Genomic DNA, 24,516 nt, shown 5'->3' with positions numbered 1-24,516 from the left:
AAATTCTAAAGAACCTAATAAATAAGATGTTTTTCAACAAAATCAGGACATCCTCTATATAGACAAAGACAAAGAAGTTGATGGAGTCCTTAAGGAAGTCATTGACAAGTTTTGGAAGACGTTATAACAGGGATTTAAAATGCTTGTGTATTGTCTCCAGTTGCAGTTACAGGATATTTTTTTTCTGGGAAGACTCTGTTTTTTATGGGGGCAAAAGAAGTATGAAACAAAAAGGGCGATATTCTTTTTACCTGCAGATACAAGCGGCTGAAATTAGTTTTCTCCGCAGTGTGTCTGGGCTCTCCCTAGGAGATAGGGTGAAGAGCTCATCTTGGTAGGACTCAGGGAAGAACCTCTGCTCCGCCACGTCGAGAGGAGCCAGTTGGTGTGGCTCAGGCATCTGGTTAGGATGCCTCCTGGACGTCTCCCTGGTGATGCCTCCTGGACTCCTTAGTCCTAAACCTAAAGTTCTTCTCATGAGGACCAGTTGTTTGTCCCCACAGTGACCTATATGTCCTCCAAATGTAGAACAATTCCGGGAAATTATCCGAACAAGCTATAACAAATACATGCCAGCACACATTTCTTTGCGGGTAGTAACTTTTTTTTTCATAGCTTTGGTGTATGCTTTATTGAGGAACATTATCATTTAGCATTAGCTCCAAGTTGGCCTCCAAGGTTCCATGGAGCTTAATGACTTCCATTGGGAGTTAAGTAATTGTTACGGCTGTTGCCGTCATATTTGTGTTTCCCTTTTTTTTTCTTTATTTTTCCTCTTTCTCACCTCTACTAAGTAGGCTGCATTGCCCTGTGGAAAGACCCGCCTCCTTCCTGGTTTCTGGGGATCTGACTTCAGTCCCATCCATTGGTTCCCTCAGTTCCACTTCAACCAGTGGCTTGTCACCACCTGCAATCACCTTCTGCTCATAAGGAGACCTCACCTGTTGATTGAGGCAGCTTTTCAAAGCCAGTCAGTATATCTAGTTGTGTTTGGCTTATGTGCATCTTTACTAGCTTAAGGCTAGACTTTGTTATTTTCACAGCACCCCCATCCACCCTCCTCTGATTTGTTCATTGCTTGCACCTTTTGTTATCAAATAAATTCTAATTTTATAAGAACTTACCGGTTTCTGCCTATATGTTTATGCCCCCACTCCCCTAGACCAACAGGGGGTGGTAACATATATGGGGGCTTTTCCGGGAACCCCGAAATCCTGCTTGGCATTAACTGGTTCTTGGTAACAATTGAGTGACTAGCTTGACAGCAACGAGGTACAGCTTGCCTGATTCAGGGAATCATGGCCGTTGCAAGGTTTGAGTTAGAGGTTTTTCCAAATCAGCCCTCAGTAGAGCTATTTAATATGTGCTGGAAAGATGAGGTACTCCAGTTAGCAGCGTCAGTGGAGAACAAGATGGAACAGTCCTGTTCCTCCCCACCACTGCCAGCTACGAGAGAACACTTAGCTGAAGCTCAGAGAGAGAATCCAACCTTACAGGCCTGTTTCAAGAATGTGGTGAGTGACAGCAATGCACCAAGTGGTGGAAAAGTAGCATATTATCTAGAAGATGGTGTGCTAATGCGACAATGGTCTTCAGGTATAGCTTCTGATGCAGTGTGTATCATATTGTAGTACCTTCAGTCTACAGAAAACATGTCTTATCTGTTGCCCATGAAAGTAAATGGTAAGCCCACTTGGGGGTTACTAAGACTTATCAGTCAGTGTTAAGATATTTCTTCTGGCCTGGGTTGATAACAGATACAGCTACATTTTGCCGTAGTTGTCACATATGTCATGTGACAGGGAAACCAAACCAAAAAGTTTCCCCTGTCCCTCTAAGACCTATATCTGTGATTGAAGCACCTTTTGGCAGAGTGATTATTGACTGCGTAGGTCTGTTGCCTCATACTAAGAGCAGTAACCAGTATCTGCTTAGGATTATGTGTAAAAGCCTTCAGCTGATCCAAAATGCTGCAGCCAGAGTTCTAATGAAAATTAAAAAGAGAGATCATATCTCGCCTATCCTGGCTTCTCTTCATTGGCTTCCTGTTAAATCAAGAATAGAATTTAAAATCCTCCTTCTCACATATAAAGCCTTAAATGGCCAAGCTCCATCTTATATCAGAGATCTGATTGTTCCTTATGTTCCTAACAGAGCACTTCGCTCTCAATCTGCAGGTTTACTAGTGGTTCCTAGAATTTCTAAAAGTAGAATGGGAGGCAGATCTTTTAGTCATCAGGCTCCTCTCCTGTGGAACCAACTACCAGTTTTAGTCCGTGAGGCAGACACCCTGTCTACTTTTAAGGCTAGACTTAAAACTTTCCTTTTTGATAAAGCTTATAGTTAGAGTGGCTCAGGTTATCCTGAGCTATCTCTATAGTTATGCTGCTATAGGCTTAGACTTTTGGAGGACATAGGGACCCCCATTTCATCATTCTGCTTCATTCTCTCTCTGTTCTCCTATTCTGCAGAATCTGTTAGTTCAATCTCTAACCTTCTGCTCTCTCTGCTTTTCCTCAGAGTAGCTTTGCCTCGTCTGTTCCTGTTTGGCTGTGACGTCATCCTGGAAAGAAACATCAGCTGTGCTGCTTCCATCAACACCCTTGTTTATAGATGTTGGAGATCAGCCTGTTTTCCAGTGTGGTCCTGTTTCTCTGACCGTGACTGAGTGGATGTGCTCTCTTCGTCCTCTGGAATGGGAGCTGGCTCGGAGCTTGTCTGACTGGCTGTGTGTTTCCTGGACGGGGCCGCCTTTTACAGCTGCTTTTTGTATCTCTGCTTCTGTCTCCTTGAACCCCAGTCGGCCTCGGCAGATGGCCGCTCACACTGAGCCTGGTTCTGCTGGAGGTTTCTTCCTGTTAAAAGGGAGTTTTTCCTCTCCACTGTCGCTACAAGCATGCTTAGTGTGAGGGATTGTATTTGAGTCAATGCAATCAACTGGTTTTCCTTAGACAGAAAACTTTGTATCAATTTGACTGTATGATCTGGTTGAACTGTAAAGTGCCTTGAGATGACATGTGTTGTGAATTTGGCACTATATAAATAAACTGAATTGAATTGAATTGTGCGGCCACTCGCTTCCCTGAGGCTATCCCTCTGCAAGACATCACTGCAAAGAGCATAGTTAGAGCTCTAACTAAATTCTTTTCAACTTAGTACAGTCGGACCAAGGGTCTAATTTCCAGTCCAGACTATTTAAACAGGTACTAGGGACACTAAATGTACGGCATGTTTTGTCATCTGCTTACCATCCTGAGTCACAGAGTGCGTTAGAACGATGGCCCCAGACATTAAAGTCTATGCTCAAGAAATATTGCCATGACAATGGCACTGACTGGGATGAGAGCATCCACTTCTTTTTGTTCGTAGCATGCAACGCGCACTGCATGAAAAGTGGGATTTTCGTCAATATACGGCACTGTAGATTGTCGTGGAACTTCAGGTTAGCGGCAGTATACGGCAATTTGCAGGCTTCGACGAAAACTCCCGTAAATTGTCAGAAATTGACGTGGAATTTCTTAGGCAGTGTTCCCCCCATGCCTCCCCCCCATGGAATTCTAGGGGAGGCTTTAACATGTAAATGAACATGCTGTGAGCTATACAAATGCAAACCAGGGTTGCAGGGGGGGTTTTACCCCCCCCTGCAACCCTGGGTAAGAAAATCTCTGATACAAAGAGATCAGGTATAGCCTCTTACATTTTAGCTTGAATTGATTTATTTAATTAAAGTATAGAGACCAAAACAGATCTTTAGCTGACAGAGCAATACATTTAGAGCAGTAATTTTTTTTTTTTTAATTTGCATTTAAGATAAAAAATAAAATGTTGTCTGTCAATATGCTCAATTCACAATTACTTAAGTGGAAAAGTTTCAAGAAATGATTCTGAGATGATTCACTTTATAACATGGCGCATTATCCTGTTGGAAGTAGCCATCAGAAGATTGGTACACTGTGGTCATAAGGACATAGGTCAGCATGCTAAATTGGTTTTAAGTGGCCCAAAGTGTGGCAATAAATATCCCCCAAATAGATGGTAGAAATAGATCAGGCTCAGTATAGCCTAATTATAGACTCTTACATTTTAGCTTGAACTGATTTATTTAATGAAAGTACGCTAGATTACTGTGTATGCAAATGTTATGTAAAAAAAATACACAAAATAATTTACTTCAAAAATTAGTTTTAATCAGAATCAGTTGGCTGTAATGGTTAATTTTTTTTTTTAGATTTCCACTTTTTTTTTTTTTGTTATTGAATATATAAGAAAACAATAACAATCTGAAATAACAAGTCAATAACAAATATTTCAATACAAGAAGAAATATCACAACTCCTGCTTTTGAAAAATAAAATTAAATGCACAGGCTGGAACAAAGTATAAAATAAAATAAAATAAAAATAAATAAAATAATAATAGTAGTTAAAGTAAATTAATCAGTGGGGACTACCAACTGAAATTCTTCAATTAACTCAAACAATTTAATTGCATTTAAATTCTGCATCTTTCTCAGACATCTTTTGAAAAGGGAAAGTTCATTTTTGAGAGCAGAGATTGAGAGGGAGCATTTTGCATAGCGACATTTATGGATATAATACTTTGTTACAATTATTAGAATATTGATTAAAAATTCCAAATTTTTTTTTCTTTAATGGATAAACCGAATTGAATGTTTTGCCGGGAAATAAAATCTAAATTTATTGTTTTAGTTTTTGGGAATATATACAAACTATGCTCTAATTTCTAGATACCGATCTGTTTTTACTATAATTTAATTTGACAAACCGGGTCTTCTCTACATTCTTTTTTCTGTTTGGTGCGATTGCAATAGCGGGTCTTGATCTGGACGGACCGGAGGGGAGCAAAAAATAGCTCAGCTCCGTATTTTGACGGTGAAGGACGGAGAAGACGTACGTGGGCGGTGACGAGCGGAGGATGTGGAACAGCTCTCATTGATTTACATGACAGACAAGTAATACAGATAGTAGGATGGACATTTTATTAGAAATAAATCATACACTGTTCAGAATACGAAACATGGGGCTGATAGTTACATTTGTGTGGGTTCCAGCACATATTGGGGTGGAAGGAAACGAGAGGGCAGATAAAATGGCAAAAAGGGCAATTAAACATTCTATTAGTTTTATAGTTAAAATAAGTAAATCAGAAGGAAAGAGTATTATTAAAGAGAAACTTATGGAAATTTGGCAAAAAAGGTGGGATGAAGATAAAACAGGAAGATGGTTTTATAAAATTCAGAAGATGGTAGGAGAAAGAAGAAATGGAAGAAGAAATAGAAAGGATGAAAGAGTGATAACAAGGTTAAGATTTGGTCATACAGGACTTAATCATACACTTTTTAAAATACAAAAACATAAAACGGGCAAATGTGATTTCTGTGATAAATATGAAACCATAGAACATGTTATATTAGAATGTCATAAATATGAAAAAGACAGAAGATATATGAGAAGAGAGTTTGAAGACATTAAGGAGAAGGTTAATTTATTAGATATACTGAGGAAAAATTTAGGGAGTAAACACATACAAATAATTATTCGATTTCTAAAGAAAACGAAATTATTCCATAGAATTTAATTATAGTAAGTGTGTTTGTGAGTGAAGGAATGATATACAAAGCTGTGCACAAATATGTTTATATTTTTAAGTGTGAATGTGTGAATGTATGTTTAGAAGAAGTTAGGGTAGAATGTATCAGGATCAATATTTAAACCATCACGAACCACACTCCATACCAGTAAGTGGCGGTAATGCTACTAACAGTTTGTTGCCAACTGCCATAAAACTCGACAAGAAGAAGAAGAAGAAGACAGACAAGTACTCCGTACGTGAGCGGGGCGGAGCGCTGACGGAGTATGTGGAATCTGGGGGTAAAGGAGAACAAATACACGTCCGGCTGGGTGCAGCGCCGGACGCCGGACAGTGCAATGAAAATCCGGACTGTCCGCCCTAAAGCCGGACATCTGGCCACCCTATCTGCAGTCGAGCAACTTTGCGGGACTCGAGGAAGAGAAGACGGGTGCACAACGCCACGCTAGCGGTAAATATATGATTACTGGTAGCTATGCTAAAAGCAGCCTAGCTTAGCTAGGCAAGCTAAAGACAGCCTAGCCTAGCTAGGTAAGTTAAAGCAGCCTAGCCTAAAGCTTTACTAAAGTGTATTTTTTGTGATTCACAGGAAGCATTATGCCGTCTTAACAACTCGGAGACTAATTGCAGGCGCTATGAACCGGCAGGGGTAAGGTTTAAAGAATATGCTTTCATTCTGCGGTAAAAGGACATGGATACGGATGGATACCGACCATAGCTGTACTTTTTTTTTTTCACAGACTACAGTCGCCTCACAATGAGGCGGTGACCTCCTATTTGCTCGGATTTGCACGATGTTGATAAAGACGACATTGTGTGTAAGTGACTTGTTTTAATGTTTTCTCCTTCCTTGTTACTGTGACTTGCGTTTTATTTTTTTTTTATTTTTTTATTCATACCACTCTCATTTAATTGTTTTCCAGCTGCCTGTAAGACGTATTATGAGACGGTATGCAGGAGCTCAGATACATGCTGCTAGCCAGCACGCTGCGTGCGGAGGCCGCCAGGCTATCTGCTCGGAGTCGGGCCAGACGAAAGAGGGTAAGACTTTATTTGGTGACTATTTTTCGGGTGCATTGATAGATGTGTTGTGTCCATATGCAGTGCGCTGATTCATGTTTTTTTTTTTTTTCAGCTGCTGAAGGCGAGGCAGAGTGTGCTGGCAGATGAGGAAGTGGAACTCTGTAAGTCCGCCACCGTCGACCTCATGTCCGACGAAGAAGATGGCGTCGTCGGCGGTGTCTCTGGATGGATTGTACGGTCGTCGCCATTTCGTAGGCCGGATCTCACTGAACTCTGTGTTAAGCTGCAGTCCCGGTTAGAAGCGATGTCGAAGTACAAGGCCACGCACAGTAGGCGTCTGCACATCGGACCTGCCTCGGAGGGAATGCTGCCTGTTACCTCCAACCCCGAGGAAGCAAACGGACCGTTCACGGAGTTGTAATTTTTAGATACGCATGTGTTTGGATACGCGTTGTATATAGTTGTGTGTGTTTTAATAAAGCTCTTTCTTTGCATAAACAGCTTCCTGGCAAATCTTCATTTCCTGTATAAATTCATTCATGTCCTTGATGGTAGCATAATAATTGTGTAGTAGTGTAGGATAACATAAATACACAGCATATGAATGAATAAATATATGAATGAATAAATATATGAATATATATATATATGAATGAATATATATATATATATATATATATATATATATGAATAAATATATATATGTAAATATATATATATGCCAACCAATCACGAGCGACTTCACTTGTTTAAAAAGAAGTGGTTCCGTCCAATACTCAGTAAGAAAATTAAAGCCTGGCGTGGCCACGTGTGGTTTTGCTGCCAATCACGAGCGATTTCATTTGTTTGAGAATAGTGGTTTCAGCCAATACTGAGAAGGTTATTCAAGCCAGACCTGGCCAGCCGCGCGGGTTTTGCTGCATTCATATGCTAATTAGGGCCATTAGTACAGCTGATCGCTCTCCACCTACGTCACTGTCCGTTTCCGACAACTTGTGGCACGACAAACGCGGACAAGCACGGGTTGCAAATTGTCGGAAACTGACGAAAATCAGGCAGATCTGCGGGAGTTTACGGGGGTTTACGGGGACGAAAATCTCACTTTTCATGCAGTGGTGGTACAGGAATCTCTAGGATTCAGCCCCTTCCAGCTTGTGTGTGGACACACTCCCCGTGGTCCTCTGCAAACACTGCCTGACCAGTTTCTGTCGTTGCAGTCTTCTCCTGCGCAAAATGTGGTCGCTTATGTGAGTCAGTTCCGTGAGCTATTGCACAGAGCTAATACTCTTGCTAAGCAAATACTAACTACAGCCCCAAACCTTATGAAGCGAAATTATGATCGTTCCACTATTGAACGTGACTTCAGTGTCGGAGACAAAGTGCTAGTGTTACTTCCTGTACCAGGTACGGCGTTGTCCGCCAAGTTTTCTGGGCCCTATGATGTACACAAATGACTCAGTGACACAAATTATGTGATAAACACTCCTGATTGGCGTAGGAAAACCCGTGTTTGTCACATTTATATGCTAAAACTTTACCATGTTAGAAAAAATGACCCAAACTCCCAAGGTACTGCTGTGGGTTTCAAACCGGACCCAGCAGGTGCAAAACGTCGGTCTGGAGTGGTAGTGGTAGTTGCAACTGACACCCTGTCTGTATCAGAAGTTGACGACTGGTGGCCACGTTGTCCCATCTACCCAGGTACTCGTCTCCCTAACTCAGAGGGATTGAGGCATCACCTACCTGCTTACCACATCTATCCCCTGCTCAAAGGCAGGATGTGATAGGTTTAGTTACTCAGTTTCCGAGTTTGTTCAGTGATGTACCAGGGAGAACCAAAGTTATAAAACATGATGTTAAACTTACCAACCCAAGACCCATTAGGCAAATTCAATGAAGCGTAATGTAATAAAAGGTTAAATAGAGTACCTCCTTCAGCATGGCCTTGCCAAGCCTAGCTCTTGTCCATGAAGTTCACCATGTCTTATAGAAGGCCAGGCTGAAAGTTCCCCAAGGTTCATCACAGACTTTAGAAAAGTTAATGCTGTCACTGTGCGTGATCGCAATATTCCATCCTTTGCCAAGGATGGAAGATTGCGTTGATACCCTTTGTACAGTTTGTGAGCAAACTAGATCTCTTAAAAGGGTACTGGCAAGTCCCTCTTACTGAGCGTGCTTCTGAGGTCTCAGCCTTTGTAACTCCTGATGACTTTTTATAGTACACCTGTAATCCCCTTTGGAATGTGTAATGCTCCAGCTACTTTCCAGAGGTTAGTTAACACAGTATTAGCCGGTGTTAAAAATTGTAATGCTTAACTAGATGATCTTATTGTCTACTCAGAAACTTGGGAGAGTCACATGTCTTCCCTCTCTGAAGTGTTTTCTCGCCTCGTTCAAGCCAACCTTACTATAAACCTCGCTAAATGTGAGTTTGGGAAGGCCAATTTGACCTATCTAGACCGCTAAGTCAGTCAAGATCAAGTTTGTCCAGTTGAGTCAAAAGTAGAAGCTATTGCTTCAAGTCCAATCCCAACCACTCGTAAAGCATTATGCTCTTTTCTTGGCTTGGCAGGTTACTACAGAGCTTTTTGTAGGAACTTCTCCTCTGTGGTCGAACTGTTAACCAGGTTGCTTGCCCTAAAATCGACTTTATTTGGAACCCAGAATGTCAAATTGAATTTGTGTTTCCCTTCTTTTTTCTTTTTTCCTATTTCTCACCTCTACTACGTAGAGGTGGGGATCTGACTTCAGTCCCATCCATTGGTTCCCTCAGTTCCACTTCAACCAATGGCTCGTCAGCACCTGCAATCACCACCTTCTCATAAGGAGACCTCGCCTGTTGGTTGAGGCAGCTTTTCAAAACCAGTTGACTAGTGTGCCTCGTGTGAACCAGACATTGTTGGTTAGCTGCTGCTTGTGTCTTTAGTGTAGTAGCTCTCTTAAGTTTATGGTTACCCATTTGGGGTTTGTGTTTAGTAGCTTGTGTCAGTATATTTAGTTGTGTTTGGCTTATGTGCATCTTTACTAGCTTGAGGCTAGAAAGAGGCTGGAGGTAGGGCCAGAGTCTTCACTGATTTCAACACTGAGTTTTTCTTTGTTAGTTACATTGGGTGTAGTGGGTGCTGTGCTGTCTGTGTTTTTTAGTAAGAATCCCCATTGTTTAAATGTGTAGTTAGGCACGATCCTCCTTCTGAGGATCTCTTTTTTTAAACTTTGTTATTTTCACAGCACCCTCATCCACATCCCTTTGGTTTGTTCACTGTTTGCATCTCTTGTTATCAAACAAATTATAATTTCATAAGAACTTACCGGTTTCTGCCTATATGTTTATGACCCCACTCCCCTAGACCAAGAGGGGGTCGTAACAGTAATATGATTTTCAGAAAACAAAGTCCAACTACTGTCTTGATTTTGAGAGAGAACAGGCAACAATGGTTATCAAGTTCTTTGATTTTCTGAAGGTTAAACTATTCCCATAATTGTCTGCTTTGATATAATGATATCCGTGTGAACACATCTATGGATGAACTTAATGAAACATACATAACACTTGAAGGACATGTAGAGTTACATAAATATAAATATCTTTATTTTATAATCATGGTTACAGCCTATGTTTGTATTATCATCTGTAATTTGACTATTGTCTATGTTATATGGATTCACAGAAACCTCCATGAGCCCATGTACATATTAATTGCAGCATTGCTTCTGAATTCCCTTGTTTTCTGCACTAATATCTATCCAAAGCTGCTTTCAGATTTCTTATCTGAAAAGCAAATTGTATCATATTCATATTGTTATATTCAGTTTTTTCTTTTCTATTCTTTAAGTGGTTCTGAGTTTTGGTTACTGGCATTTATGGCTTATGATCGTTATGTATCTATATGTAAACCTTTACAATATGCAACAATAATGGGAAGAACAAGAGTGAGTATTTTCCTAAGTTTAGCTTGGATTGTGCCCGCTAGTGTGGTTGGGGTCCAGATAATATTGAGCTCTAATATAAAACTCTGTAAACTGAATTTGAATGGAATACTGTGTAACAATTCAATTTATAATATGTTCTGTGTAAGTTCAAAGGTGCACATTGTATTTGGTGCTCTGTCTGTAGCAGTGACTGCTGTGTTATCTTTGCTTTTCATAATTTTCTCTTACACCAGAATACTAATAATAGCCTTTCAGAGTTCTCAAGAAGTCAGAAAGAAAGCTGCTAAGACATGCACACCTCACTTGTTAGTTCTGATGAGTTTCTCTTGTTTATGTGCATTTGATGTAATCATAGTCCGTCTGGGATCAAACTTTACAAAAGTTGTTCGTCTAGTGATGACTTTACAGGCTATTTTGTATCATCCTCTCTTTAATCCAATCATATATGGCTTGAAAGTGAAGGAAATATCCAAACAATTGAAAAGGTTGTTTCATCAAGCTGAGGCACTTTAGTTGTAAAGTTGATGCATTGAGATAAATATTATACTCCTTATATTATTTGTAAATTATTACTACAAAAAATATATTTTTTTATATTTATGCTAAAATATTATTGCAATTTCTTTATATTTAGGTTTTAAGATTTGAAATATGAAGTGTAAAGAAAAATGAACAAAAGAGTAAGGTGCGGGACAGTCAATCTCCTGTTATTTTATTTATATGCATAATCTGATAGTTTTGTCAGATCTGTTTGTCAATTGACCAACTGACCAAACTAGAAAATGTATTAAGGCCAGATGATACAAAACAGGGCTAGAAATATTTTTTCTGAAAACAAGCTTGACACATACCATGTTTAAACGAGGCAGCTGAAATTCTGAGAAACAAAGGGCTTCATTGGGTTAAAACCAAAACCCAATGTGTGGGTGAACACACAACACATTTGTCAAAATGGTCGATGGTATAAATCTAACCCCCCACACCAAACAACAGGAGGGATGACTAAATGGAGGAAATGTTTTTTACTTATTAAAGAAGCATATAATATTTTAGAGATTCGGAGTTACAATACAGCTCCATAGAGCATGAAGAGAAAGAAGGATAACAGATAAATACACTATATTGCCAAAAGTATTTGCTCACCTGCCTTGACACACATATGAGCTTAAGTGACATCCCGTTCCTAATCCATAAGGTTCAATATGACGTCGGTCCACCCTTTGCAGCTAGAACAGCTTCAACTCTTCTGGGAAGGCTGTCCACAAGGTTTAGGAGTGTGTTTATGGGAATTTTTGACCATTCTTCCAGAAGCGCATTTGTGAGGTCGCACACTGATGTTGGACGAGAAGGCCTGGCTCTCAGTCTCCGCTCTAATTCATCCCAAAGGTATTCTATCGGGTTGAGGTCAGGACTCTGTGCAGGCCAGTCAAGTTCATCCACACCAGACTCTGTCATCCATGTCTTTATGGACCTTGCTTTGTGCACTGGTGCACAGTCATGTTGGAAGAGGAAGGGGCCAGCTCCAAACTGTTCCCACAAAGTTGGGAGCATGGAATTGTCCAAAATGTCTTGGTATGCTGAAGCATTCAGAGTTCCTTTCACTGGAACTAAGGGGCCAAGCCCAGCTCCTGAAAAACAACCCCACACCATAATCCCCCCTCCACCAAACTTTACACTTGGCACAATGCAGTCAGACAAGTACCGTTCTCCTGGCAACCGCCAAACCCAGACCCGTCCATCAGATTGCCAGATGGAGAAGCGCGATTCGTCACTCCAGAGAACGCGTCTCCACTGCTCTAGAGTCCAGTGGCGGCGTGCTTTACACCACCGCATCCGACGCTTTGCATTGCACTTGGTGATGTATGGCTTGGATGCAGCTGCTCGACCATGGAAACCCATTCCATGAAGCTCTCTGCGCACTGTTCTTGAGCTAATCTGAAGGCCACATGAAGTTTGGAGGTCTGTAGTGATTGACTCTGCAGAAAGTTGGCGACCTCTTCGCACTATGCGCTTCAGCATCCGCTGACCCCGCTCCGTCAGTTTACGTGGCCTACCACTTCGTGGCTGAGTTGCTGTCGTTCCCAAACACTTCCATTTTCTTATAATACAGCTGACAGTTGACTGTGGAATATTTAGGAGCGAGGAAATTTCACGACTGGATTTGTTGCACAGGTGGCATCCTATCACAGTTCCACGCTGGAATTCACTGAGCTCCTGAGAGCGACCCATTCTTTCACAAATGTTTGTAAAAACAGTCTGCATGCCTAGGTGCTTGAATTTATACACCTGTGGCCATGGAAGTGATTGGAACACCTGATTCCAATAATTTGGATGGGTGAGCAAATACTTTTGGCAATATAGTGTATGTATTGACAAATATGTTGCATTTGTAATGGACTCAGAATGGAAATATGGTCATATTTTTTGCTCATTGTGGATACTTGTTTTATGATCTTCTGTTTTCTGCTGTTTTTTCCTTTCTTTGAACTTTATCGGTCTAGTTTGGTAGCTCATTTTTTAAACCGTGTCCATGTCTCCCATCATGTGCTGCACTTGCCTTAGATTTCCTAAAGTTTATGATTGCTACATCTAAAAGTGTTTTAAATTTAAGTCCTATTTTTTCTTATAACATGTTGCAATTCTGCTTTTAATAAATTATAAAAAAAAAGTGATAATGAAAATAAACATTTACTTGATATAAGAATATAAAGGTATCTCAACATGTTTTAGAGCAGGGGTGTCAAACTGGGTCCAGAAAGGGCCATGTTGCTGCAGGTTTTCTTTCCAACCAAACAATAGCACACCGGACTCCAGTCCTCTCATCAAGTGAGTCCAATCTGAACATGATGACTTGATAAGATTGAGTCTGGTGTGCTATTGTTTGGTTGGAAAGAAAACCTGAAACCCTTTCTGGTACCAGTTTGACACCAATGTTTTAGAGGAATAAGGGAAGATGGAGAAAAGAAAACTAAACTGTAATTTAATGAAGCCAATTTAGTTTTTAGCTAACCCATATACAGGTCATTCTCGAAATATTAGCACATAGTGAAAAAGTTTATTGTTTTCCGTAATGTAATGATTAAACTTATTTTCGATTCATTGCACAATAACTGAAATATTTCAGGTCTTTTATTGTCTTAATATGGAGGATTTTGGCATACAGCCCATGCATATTTAATCCGACCAATAAAAGAAAAGTGTTCTTAGTTAAAAAAAAGTCAGCCTTCAATTAATGTTATGCACTCAATACTTGGTTGGAAATCCTTTTGCAGAAATGACTGCTTCAATGCAGCGTGGCATGGAGGCAATCAGCCTGTGGCACTGCTGAGGTGGTATGGAGACCCAGGATGCTTCGATAGCAACCTTTAGCTCATCCAGAGTGTTGGATCTCGCATGTCTCAACTTTCTCTTCACAATATCCCACAGATTCTCTATGGGGTTCTGGTCAGGAGAGATGGCAGGCCAATTAAGCACAGTGATACCATGGTCAGTAAACCATTTACCAGTGGTAAATAGTTTAGCAGAGGCTGTAGCTCCCCAGTGTTTACAGTTTTTATGTTGTTCTTTTTACTAATATTTTAGTGGTTGCCCAACCCTTGAATTCTTAGGAACATTGAATCACAGGATATTGTGCCAAGGTTGGGATATTTCTCCATGAGTGCATTTGTAATATGAATCTACCTTTTTATATATTTTTATAGGGCAATACCTTTGATTCACTAAGTTGCCTTCACCCCCTATGATGCATGATTCATTTCACACAAGCTAATGACAATCTATGGATAAAAGGAAAATGTGTTTTGCTCTTGTTGTAAAACTGTTTCCTGCATTGTAAACTCAAACAATTTAATTTAATGCAGAGCTTGTGTTCTTCCTGAACAGTATAACGGCTCACCATTAAAAGTTTTTGGGAAAGTAGTTGCTAAACATGTTTCTACCCCTTACAAGATAATTCACTTTCTGAAGTGTTTAAATCAGGTTTTAAAGCACATCATAGTCAAAAGCTCAACAGCTTTGGTGAAATTCACTAATGATATATTGGTGGCCTCAGATAATGGAGTTGTATCTGTACTCCTCCCGTTAGGTCTTACTCCTGAATTTAGACTCAGACAACTTTGTCATTTTGTATGCACAGAGTGTATACAAATCAAAATTTCGTTTTGCACAGATTTCATGGTATTTTTTTTTCTTAAAGTGCAGCAGTGATCAAATGTAAACAGTGTGGGGGAAAAATATGGTGCAAAACAACGCATTTATATGGAAGTTCAAAGAATTAAATATATATGGTGCAATTAAGAAGTCTTTTGGTTTGGTGTTGTCAGTGTGATGCAGAGTCTGTGAAATGATTTGGAGTTCTCTCAAGTGCTTCTCAGCTGTCTGATGCTGGTGGGGACCTGCATCAAATACTTTTATTTATTTTAATGATTAATTATTAATTCATTAGTTAATTAATTAATTAATTAATTAATTTATTTATTTTTTTCGGTGGGGGGGAGCGGTTGCGGGCAGGTCGGTGTCTGGTGTCCACTGTCGCATTGTGGGGGCTTTTCTGCTTGGCGGGTTTTTTTTCTTCTAGCGGGTGATTGGCATGTCTGTTTTCTCGGGGGTGGGCGGGCCCGTTGGGTGGGGGTCTTGCTGGCGGCGCGCCGCTGGTGTGTGGGGGTCTGGGCGGCTCCGGCGGGGGTGGTGTTGGGGGGACGGTGTGGATGGGCTGGCTGCGCTGATTGGGTTTTTGGGTGGGTTTTCCCTCTTGGAGGCATGGTGGAGCTGCTTTGTTCCCGCTGATCGCGGTGGGTGTGGGTGCGGGGCGGGCGGGGTGGCTCTGGCCAGTACGCGTCGGGGGGCCGGGGTGGTGGAGCTGCTTCGGCCACGTGTCGCGGGCTGGTTCGGGCGGCGGGGGGGGCGGCGTGCGCGGCTGTGCTGCTCTGAAATTGTCCGGTGGGGGAGCGGCGTGGTTCGCTCCGCTCTGGCTTTGTGCTGCCCGCGGGCTGCTGGAGCGGAGTGATTGCGCCGGATGTGGTCTGCTCTTCTTGCGGTCGGGCGTCGGGCGGCTTTTCCGCTCTTGGGTTAATTCTGTGCGCGGTGTGTTGCGTTGCGCGCTGTTGGCATCGGTCTTGGTGGGGTGTTGCCGCGCTTTTGGCCTGGGGGTCGTTTTGGGGGGGTTTAGCGGCCGGTCGACGGGGCTTGGTGCCGTGGGCGGGGCGTGTTTCGGTGCTCTGTGGGGCAAGGGGGTTTTGTTCGGTGCCGTGGGGGGCCGGTGTTCGGTGCCTGGCCCTACTTCAGGATAATATTTATATAAACATATATCAAAAGAAAAATAATCCTAGGTTCCTAGTTGGCTAGTGGGTGGGGAGGGTGTCAGTGATTAGAGAGTGGGTAGAGTGTTCATCATCCTGATTGCTTGGTGTATGAAGCTACTTGCAAGTCTGGTGGTGTGGGAGTGGAGGCTCCCGTATCACTTTCCAGAGGGCAGAAGGCTGAATAGTTTGTGTGCAGGAGCGGTTGTGTCCTTGACAATCATTAGTGCTTTGCGGGTGGTGTAAATGTCCAGCAGGGAAGGGAGTGGAGCTCCAATGATCCTCTTAGCTGTGTTAACAATGTGCTGGAGGGTCTTCCTGTTCTGATTTGTGCAGTTTCCGCCCTACACTGATGTAGCTGGACACGATGCTCGCGATGGTCCCTCTGTAGAATGTGGTCGTGACAGGAGGCGTGGCACTTGCCTTCTTCAATTTGCGCAAGAAGTAGAGGAGCTGCTGGGCTTTCTTTGCCAATGATACTGTGTTGGTGGTCCAGGAGAGCTCTTGCTGATGTGAATCTCCAGGAATTTTGTGCCGCTCAATCTCTCCACAACATCTCCATCGATGGACAGTGGTGGCAGTTGTTTGTGGCCTCTCTGAAAGTTGACAACAATCTCCTTGTTAATGACAATCAAGTCATTAACTAGCAAACTTTTTGAGAAAAGAGTCTTATGTTAGGAGAAAGAGTCTTAGAAAGAGAAAGAGTCATATGTTAGGAGTCCAGGGGCAAAAACTAGTCAGGATCAGGTAATCAGAAACTCAACTGGGCATGCTAGAGAACTTTTACAAAAGGATTGAGAATAATCTTGTACTGATGGCTGGGAACAAGGAGTTTAAATAGAAGCAGGAGCCGATTGATCAGATAAGCAGTGATGAGAAACAGGGCAGAGCAAGACAGGTGAATGAAATGAGCAATTATGCCAGCCACCAGCAGCAATACCAGTGTAATATGATGAAAAGGCTGAATTTTAAGAAATCAGATGAATTATTTTGAGCTTTAGAGAATGTGGTATACTCACATTTCAGTTTACATCTGTAGTTACTGCAGTGCATATTGGGAAATGGTACAGGCCTGGGTTCAAAAAAAGTTGAATAAAATTTGCAGGCATATAAAACATGCAGGTACTTTGAGTGGGCTAACTGGGCTACTTTTTAAGACACTTTATGGATAAACAAGTACAGAAGTGCAGACAAGCATAGTTAAACAAATGCTTGACAATCTGAGGACTGTGCCCATTTATATCGGCATTGAGTACGGTATGCTAGTGCTGCCACAGATGTATGAACATTGTATAGGGATTTTGTTGACCAGTGCAAATGTTCTCTTTCTTCACTTAATCCACCACGAATGTGTATTCCACAAATTTTAGGTTAATTTTTTTGGTATTTCCTATACATGACCCTAACATTACCTTAAACGTGAATTAAGTTTCCTTTTTTTTACCAAAGTTTCTTCTATAGTCTCATTTAGTCTGTCTATGGGAGAGTTATATGGGTTGTACTCTCCGGGCTGAATGTGATGTGCTTTTCTACATGGCTACCTCTTTAAATTTGCTTTGGCGGGTTGGCTATGTGCTAAAGGCATCCATGGGGGCATTAGTGTGGCTTATGGGGGGTTGCCTTGGAGGGGCAGATGGGGGGCTGGGAACTGGGTGGATAGTGTATGTATGAGGAATGTTAGAATAAGTTGTTGAGTGTCTGCTTGTATATATCTGTACAGGTGTAAGGGAGGGATTATGTGAATGCGACTAGATGAATGTGAATGTGTCTTTGTTTACTTGTAAGAATCAGTACCTTGCTCCTTTTCCACCTAAAAATGAGGCCTTAAAGATGAGTTGGGCCTATCTCTTCCCCATCATTATGCTCACACCTGGTGAGGAGCAACTATGTCTGCTGGTGTACTGATGGTTTTCTTGGTGCATGGTTGGGTGTTTCAATAGCCGCTGTCTCATTTCTGATGGCTGCCGGGGCTGGGCCTAGGCCTCTTGCTCTCATTTGGGTGTACCTTGGGTACAACAGGCTGTCAGCGAAGCACATGGGCTCCCTGCCATGGCCCTTGGTGCCTCAGCAGTATGGCCCCTGGGGCCTCAGCACTATGGCCTCTGGGGTCTGGGCCCCTCTGGGGTTGGGCCCTAGGTGCTCTTATCTGCCCTTCTCTGGTGGATGCAGTGGTCCCTATGTCGGGGCTTCCTATGTCCATATTAACTGGGTTGCCTTTGAACAACTGGGGCTCTGGCTGCCTCTCTATTGGTCCTGGGCCCTGTAGGGCGAGTCTGAAGCTGCCCACAACTGCTATTGCACATATTTTCCTTCTGAAGAAGCCTTGTAAACCCTTTATACACAAGCATTCTCATGCAAACATACTATAGGTGTTTTATTCCAAGTTGTCTTTTTCCATTTAATTTCATCTAATGCAGGTGCAGAAGCAGACTTGTATGAGTTACTGTATTTCTTCAAGTGTTATTTTGCTGTTTTGTTCTTTTGTTTTGGAACCTGTTCCACAATTGACACAATAGCAAGAGAACACAGACAACTGTTTTTGATGGTGAGTCACAAATAGAAGCCACAATTCACCCCAAACCCCATCACATCCTCTGCAAAAGACTGAAAAAGAAAAATTTGTCTAGCGGGTTGGAGAGGGCCAAACTGGTCCACGGACCATCAATGGAATGAAACAAAAGAATGTTTTAGGCCCCTGACCACCAAATACCAGCTAGAGCCCAGCTCAGATCAGAGCAGGGTCACTCATCTGCTTTCTCTCCTTCCAGAGGTTCATACAAGAGATGCTGATGATAACCCTGCGACCTGCTGGAGTTTACCATTTTTGAATTATCTTAAAATGTCACCTGTTTGTTCTGGCTGAATTCTGGATCCTTAGTCTCTAAATGTAACAAAAGTATCTTTTGAATGAAGGAATATACAGAATGATATTATTAGACCCTAACCTCATGTATTAATATACACATGCAGTTGATAATATATAGTGAAAGAGTTGTTGCAAATAAACAATGCAATGAATAAACTTCAGCTTTATTCATTATGTATTTTAGTCATCAAAGCATTATTTTCCATGAAATTGGCTGCAGTTCTTTGTGTGTTTAGGTTGACATTGCACATTTTGGCTTTCATACCAATATATCAAGAGAAACAAAACAGGTAAGAGCTGTTTTAACAGCTTGGCAGATGCTAATTAAAGGCTTCACTATTGGCCTACAAAGTTTAATGGAGTTGGTGTAGGGGTTTAATGGGGTCCACAGAGAATATAATTAATATTATAAACACTTCTGACATACAAAGATCAACTGCTTTCTAAAATTGAGAGACATCAGACAATCGTTTGTACATTTGAATATCCATTTACTATTTTTAAAGTTAAATTATTATTGTTTTTTCTACTGTTAATGGTATTATGTTTGTATGATATCCATCCATGGAGGGAGTTAATGAAACATACATAACACTTGAAGGACATGTAGAATTACATAAATACAAATATATTTATTTTTCATTCATGCTGACAGCATATGTTTGTATTGTTATCTGTAATTTGACCATTGTTTATGTTATATGGATGAACAAAATCCTCCATGAGCCTATGTACATTTTCATTGGAGCTTTGCTTTTGAACTCTCTTCTTTTCAGCACTAATATATATCCAAAACTACTTTCAGACTTTCTATCTGAGAAACAGATTGTATCATATTCAGCTTGTTATTTGCAATTTTTTCTTCTTTATTCTTTGAGTGGCTCAGAGTTTTTGTTGCTGGCAGTTATGGCCTATGATCGTTATGTATCTATATGTAAACCTTTACAATATGCAACTGTAATGGGACGAAAAACTGTAAGTATTTTTCTGAGTTTAGCTTGGCTTGTGCCTGCAGTTGTAATTGCAGTGCAGGTAATACTGAGCTATAATATGAAGCTCTGTAAATTGAATATTAATGGAATTTTTTGCAACAACTCAATTTATAGCGTCCACTGTTTAAATTTAAAGGTTCACATTATATTTGGTGCTGTTGCGTTGGTTATGATTGCATTCTTCCCTCTGCTGTTCATCGTTTTTACTTACACAAGAATACTAATAATAACATATCGCAGTTCAAAAGAGGTCAGAAAGAAAGCTGCTCAGACATGCTTGCCCCACTTGCTAGTTCTGATAAGCTACTCCTGTTTCTGTTCATTTGATGTAATCATAGCCCGACTGGGTTCCAACTTCACAAAGGTTGTCCGGTTAATAGTGACTCTACAGGCAGTTCTGTATCATCCTCTGTTTAATCCGATCATATATGGTTTAAAAATGAAGGAAATATCCAAGCAGCTGAAAAGGCTGTTTAAAGCTAAAGCAATTTGTTTGGGAAGCTGATGCATTACGATAAATACTAGATTTTTAGAGACTTTAAGTCACAGTTATGTCAAAAATGTAATTCCAAAACCAGTTTTTATGTTAGTGCTGAATGATTGTCCCTCCGTTGTGTAGATGGATATATTCAAGTATTGGAAGTGTGTGGTAAGGGTTTAAACATTCTGGTTGCATTAGGAAGACTAAATGGGTAAAGATAAAATAATGCCAAGTCTTTTGGCAGGTTGCAATAACTTTCTGTGGCAACATCTGAAAACTGGATTAGCGAAAGACCTTACTCACCTGTTAATCCTAAGATAATACAGCTTTCTCTTACTACAGTTACTTTAAGCCAAGCACATGCATGTCCTGTAAATGCATGGTCTCATTATCCATTAATCAGTTATTTATATTTTGTGTAAACAAAGACATTAAACTACAGTAAGAAGGTTAATTAAAAAAATGTTTTTTCAGGTAATTTTTTGGGGCATTCTACATAAATGTGCTTTATACTGAATAATTGCTCTTTGTAAGTACCAAATCCTTCTTGTTTTGCAGTGATAATTTTGAGGCTTTTCTGTTTTTTTACCTTGTATCTTTCTGCCAGCTTTGATTTCTAACAAAGTTCTTTATATTTCCCCTAAGAAAAAAAAAACAACAACAAGTCATACATGGTAGATTGTTGTTGGCCCAATTTCAGCTTTAATTATGGTAATTATTGACTCACATCATTTTGACAGGTCTCCACAATGTCGATAAATTATTTTGTTGCATTAAACAAAATAGGAATAACCAACTTCGATTTTTTATTTTTTTTACCATGAGAGGAGTGGCCTAAGCCTGGACACTTCTGCTGCCCATGAGCACGGAAGGAGAGACACTTTCCTTAAAAATATGTTGCTAAAAGGGTACTGAAAATAGCTGTGTGAGACAACGAAGTTGAAGAACCAGTCAGTATTAGGAAAGATCAAGATTATAAATTCAAATCATGTTATATAAGGCTTTATTTCTTTGTCATGTGGACTGACTTTAATAAATAACAGTTTGACTAAAAACATTTTCTTTCTCTGCTTTAGATATGAGGTTTACCTTGTAGTCCTGGCTACTCCAACTGACCAACCCATTCACTCACATTGGCCTGCTGCTGAGAATCATAAGTAGTTTATTTCCTCACTGTAACAAAGAGCTTTAGAGAACCAAATATATGAGCCAAGACAATATAACAGTGAAGATTATTTTGATGTTATGTTAGACGATTGTTTACAGTGTCGTTGTGAAAAAACAACTCCAACTACTTACACTTTTAACTGTTAAAGAAAAAAAAAACATTAACATATCAGTAATTGATTTAATGTATTATTGACTTATTTCATAAGTAACACTGCTTATAACAGCAGCTAAAGCACAAACTGAAATGTGGGCAAACCTGGCTATCTAAAAAAAAACAAAACACAATCATCACCATGTAAGTTAACCACTGGCTTTCTAGCTTGTTGTACCAATCGATTCCTGAGGCTAGTACTCAGTAGTGCCTCACGAACTTGTATCTTGAAGACTACATGAACCTTTATATAATAATATAGAATCAACTTTATGGTAAGAAGTACAGAGAACATTGACAAGGCCAGACATAAATTCCATAATAGGGATTCTCTCTAAATACCTTAAAACCTATGACAGTTTTTGCCAGTATGGTTAATTTTGATTGTACTTCATTAGTCATATTGAGAAATTTATTAAACTTATCTTTGGCCTCACCATCTTTCAGAAGTCGATTCACTTATTTCTATAGACTTATGACCAACTTTCAGTGATGGGAGTAACAGCGTTGAAAGTAATCGTTACTAACGCTGTTACCTTTTTTTAGTAACGAGTAATCTAACTAATTACTTTGACTGTAACTATAACGCAGTTACCATTGCCGACACCCCGTTACTGCACGTTACTCAGGTTGCACAATGAACCTTTTTTTCATGATAGGACTCGTGCGCGCCTTGTCATGAGAGGGGAGGATGAGATTGGCTGATGTATAGTGAGATTACGTCTGTCAGTTGGGTAGGTGGAGGTTTAGAAGCCCATCAGATATGGTTCCCCCATGTTAAGCAGGGGAAACGCTGTCTGACGGGCTTTAGAAGCCCATCGGATACGGTTCCCCCATGTTAGACAGGGAGAACACTATCTGACGGGGTTTAGAAGCAGGGGAAACACTATCTGAGGGGGTTTATAGGCCCGTCAGATAGCGTTCCCCCCGATGTCATTGACGTTGAGTTGCAATAAATGCAAAACTCTCTGCAGGTACTTGTCTTTGTCGTCCTCTATTCAGCTGGCTTTTGAAACAGTAGGCGCGTAGGAGGGGGCCAGGTGGTGAGAGTTACGGGGGTGAGAAACGTAAAAGTAACGTAATAGTTACTTCTACTAGTAACTAGTTAGTTTTATTGTGGAGTAACTCAGTTAGTAACCGAGTTACTTTTTGGGGGAAGTAACTAATAACTATAACTAATTACTTTTTCAAAGTAACTTGCCCAACACTGCTAACTATATACATATTCATAGAGAATTAGAAAAGCTGACGATAAGACAAAGAAACTGTCAGGGTTGGGTTGAGGTTTTGAGGACCCAATTGCAAAGGTAAGGAAGGCAGAGGTGAGTCTTGAAGATTTAATGAATAAACTGTGGCAAAGATCCAAAAACCAAGTTACAAAGACAGGGCTAATGAACTGATTAGGATTCTAGAGAGGAGCTGGGCAAAAAGGAGACCAACACCAGAGGGCAATAGATAAATACCTAAGAACAGGGGCGGATCTAGAAAAATATTTATGGGGTGGCAAGAGGGGGGCAGGAATTTTTTAGGGGTGGCAACATATGGCATTTGTTTACACTGAATTTAATCACAGTTATCACAGTTTGGTGAGAATAGTATGTACAGTACTAGTGTTTCATGTGAAACAGTTCATGTGATCTCACTTAATAGGAGATAGAAGAATGATAACACTACTTCTAGAGGGGCCTTATGACAGGAAAGGTATTAAGGTAAGACACAGGTGCTGAGTCGCAGATGTGTGAGATTGACTGTCAGAGAGGCAGCTTTGCAGCATTTGCACAAGAAGAAACTATAGAAAGAAAAAGTTACCCATCAGAGATCTATGGACTGAGCTGGACTAAAGTCAGCATAACTACACAGTAGAAATAAAAGGGTCAAGGCACCCGAACAAGGTACTGGACATCTATGTAATGTTTACTCTGAACACACATTAACCCCATTTGTTCCTCAGTAACTTGACATACAGCAGTTACGGCAACATGAAAGGGACATTTCATGCATGTAAATATGCTGTAGATAGAGCTGTATATGGAGTACCAACTCTGCCATATTTAAAAATAAATACAGAAATAAAGAAATGCTCAATAAATAAATAAGCATACAATTAATTGCCACCAAAAATACAATCAATAAATAAATGTAATTAGAAATTATATTATAATGGCAGGCAGAAATGTTAAAAGGGCAGGCAGAAAGAAATAGCGGCGAAGAAATAACTAGGGTAAAAAAATACAAAGGAAGAATAAAACAGACAGAAATATGAGAACATGCAAATAAATAAATACTTAAAAATATAAGTAATTAAAAGATGAAGTTGAAGATAATAAATGACAAAAAATAAATAAGGTAAATATTAAAAAGGCAAAGAAATAAAGAAGCCAATTAAAAGAGTTATAAACCTTTATACCTAGCTGTATAATTTAATTTCTACTTACATTTATTTGTTGTTTGTATTTTTGGTGGCAATTAATTGTATGCTTATTTATTTATTAAGCATTTATTTATTTCTGTATTTCTTTTTAAATATGGCAGAGTTGGTCCTCCATACTGCTGTATCAACAAATCAACAAAAAGGCGGGTTCTGTATGTTTCGTCAAAATCTCCACAAATCTGAAAAGAAGTAACATAAAAATACATTTTGCTTGTGAGTAGGTTCATACAGGTCATTTCTGGATAGTTTCATACTATATATACAAAAAAGAAACAACAACACTGCTTCATATTAAGCAGGATTCACACCAGTATCACATTTTTAACTTTTAACACTTTTGGTTTTATTAAAGGAAATATCAGATTTTCTCAAGTGCCAAAACAAAATGTAACATCTCTGTAAAGGCTCACCAGAGAGCATAACATAAAGTTAACATGACTATAACAGCTGAATGCAGTGATTTCCATGTTGCTCAGCAAAACGCTTCACAACTTTATTTAGATCTAATGCCTTTGTGCGTTTTGATTTGAGTACAACCAAACTTGATCGTCTCTTTTCTGTCATA

The 24,516-nt window shown here is 40.2% G+C and overlaps 2 protein-coding genes across 2 annotated transcripts; both read left to right on the top strand.

The window, feature by feature from the left end:
• The first annotated feature begins 10,095 nt into the window (after positions 1–10,095).
• LOC119774532 (olfactory receptor 51E1-like) lies at positions 10,096–11,076 on the top strand. The gene has a single exon (XM_038272062.1). It carries the CDS (start codon positions 10,153–10,155, stop codon positions 11,074–11,076), a length of 924 nt encoding a protein of 307 aa, XP_038127990.1. The 5' UTR covers positions 10,096–10,152.
• An 8,214-nt stretch (positions 11,077–19,290) lies between these two features.
• Positions 19,291–20,223, top strand: LOC119774511 (olfactory receptor 52E4-like). Its single transcript, XM_038272038.1, has one exon. The coding sequence runs from the start codon at positions 19,291–19,293 to the stop codon at positions 20,221–20,223; it is 933 nt and encodes a 310-aa protein (XP_038127966.1).
• The last annotated feature ends 4,293 nt before the right edge of the window (positions 20,224–24,516 follow it).

Source organism: Cyprinodon tularosa, unplaced genomic scaffold (genome assembly GCF_016077235.1).
Source record: "Cyprinodon tularosa strain WSP-4 unplaced genomic scaffold, ASM1607723v1 ctg815, whole genome shotgun sequence".
Taxonomy (NCBI): Eukaryota; Metazoa; Chordata; class Actinopteri; order Cyprinodontiformes; family Cyprinodontidae; genus Cyprinodon; species Cyprinodon tularosa.
This window is presented reverse-complemented; position numbering and strand designations above follow the sequence as displayed.

Bases quoted from the DNA above. Each gene is read 5' to 3' on its own strand.
- LOC119774532 (XM_038272062.1), top strand. From the start codon at position 10,153: ATGGATGAACTTAATGAAACATACATAACACTTGAAGGACATGTAGAG.
- LOC119774511 (XM_038272038.1), top strand. From the start codon at position 19,291: ATGGAGGGAGTTAATGAAACATACATAACACTTGAAGGACATGTAGAA.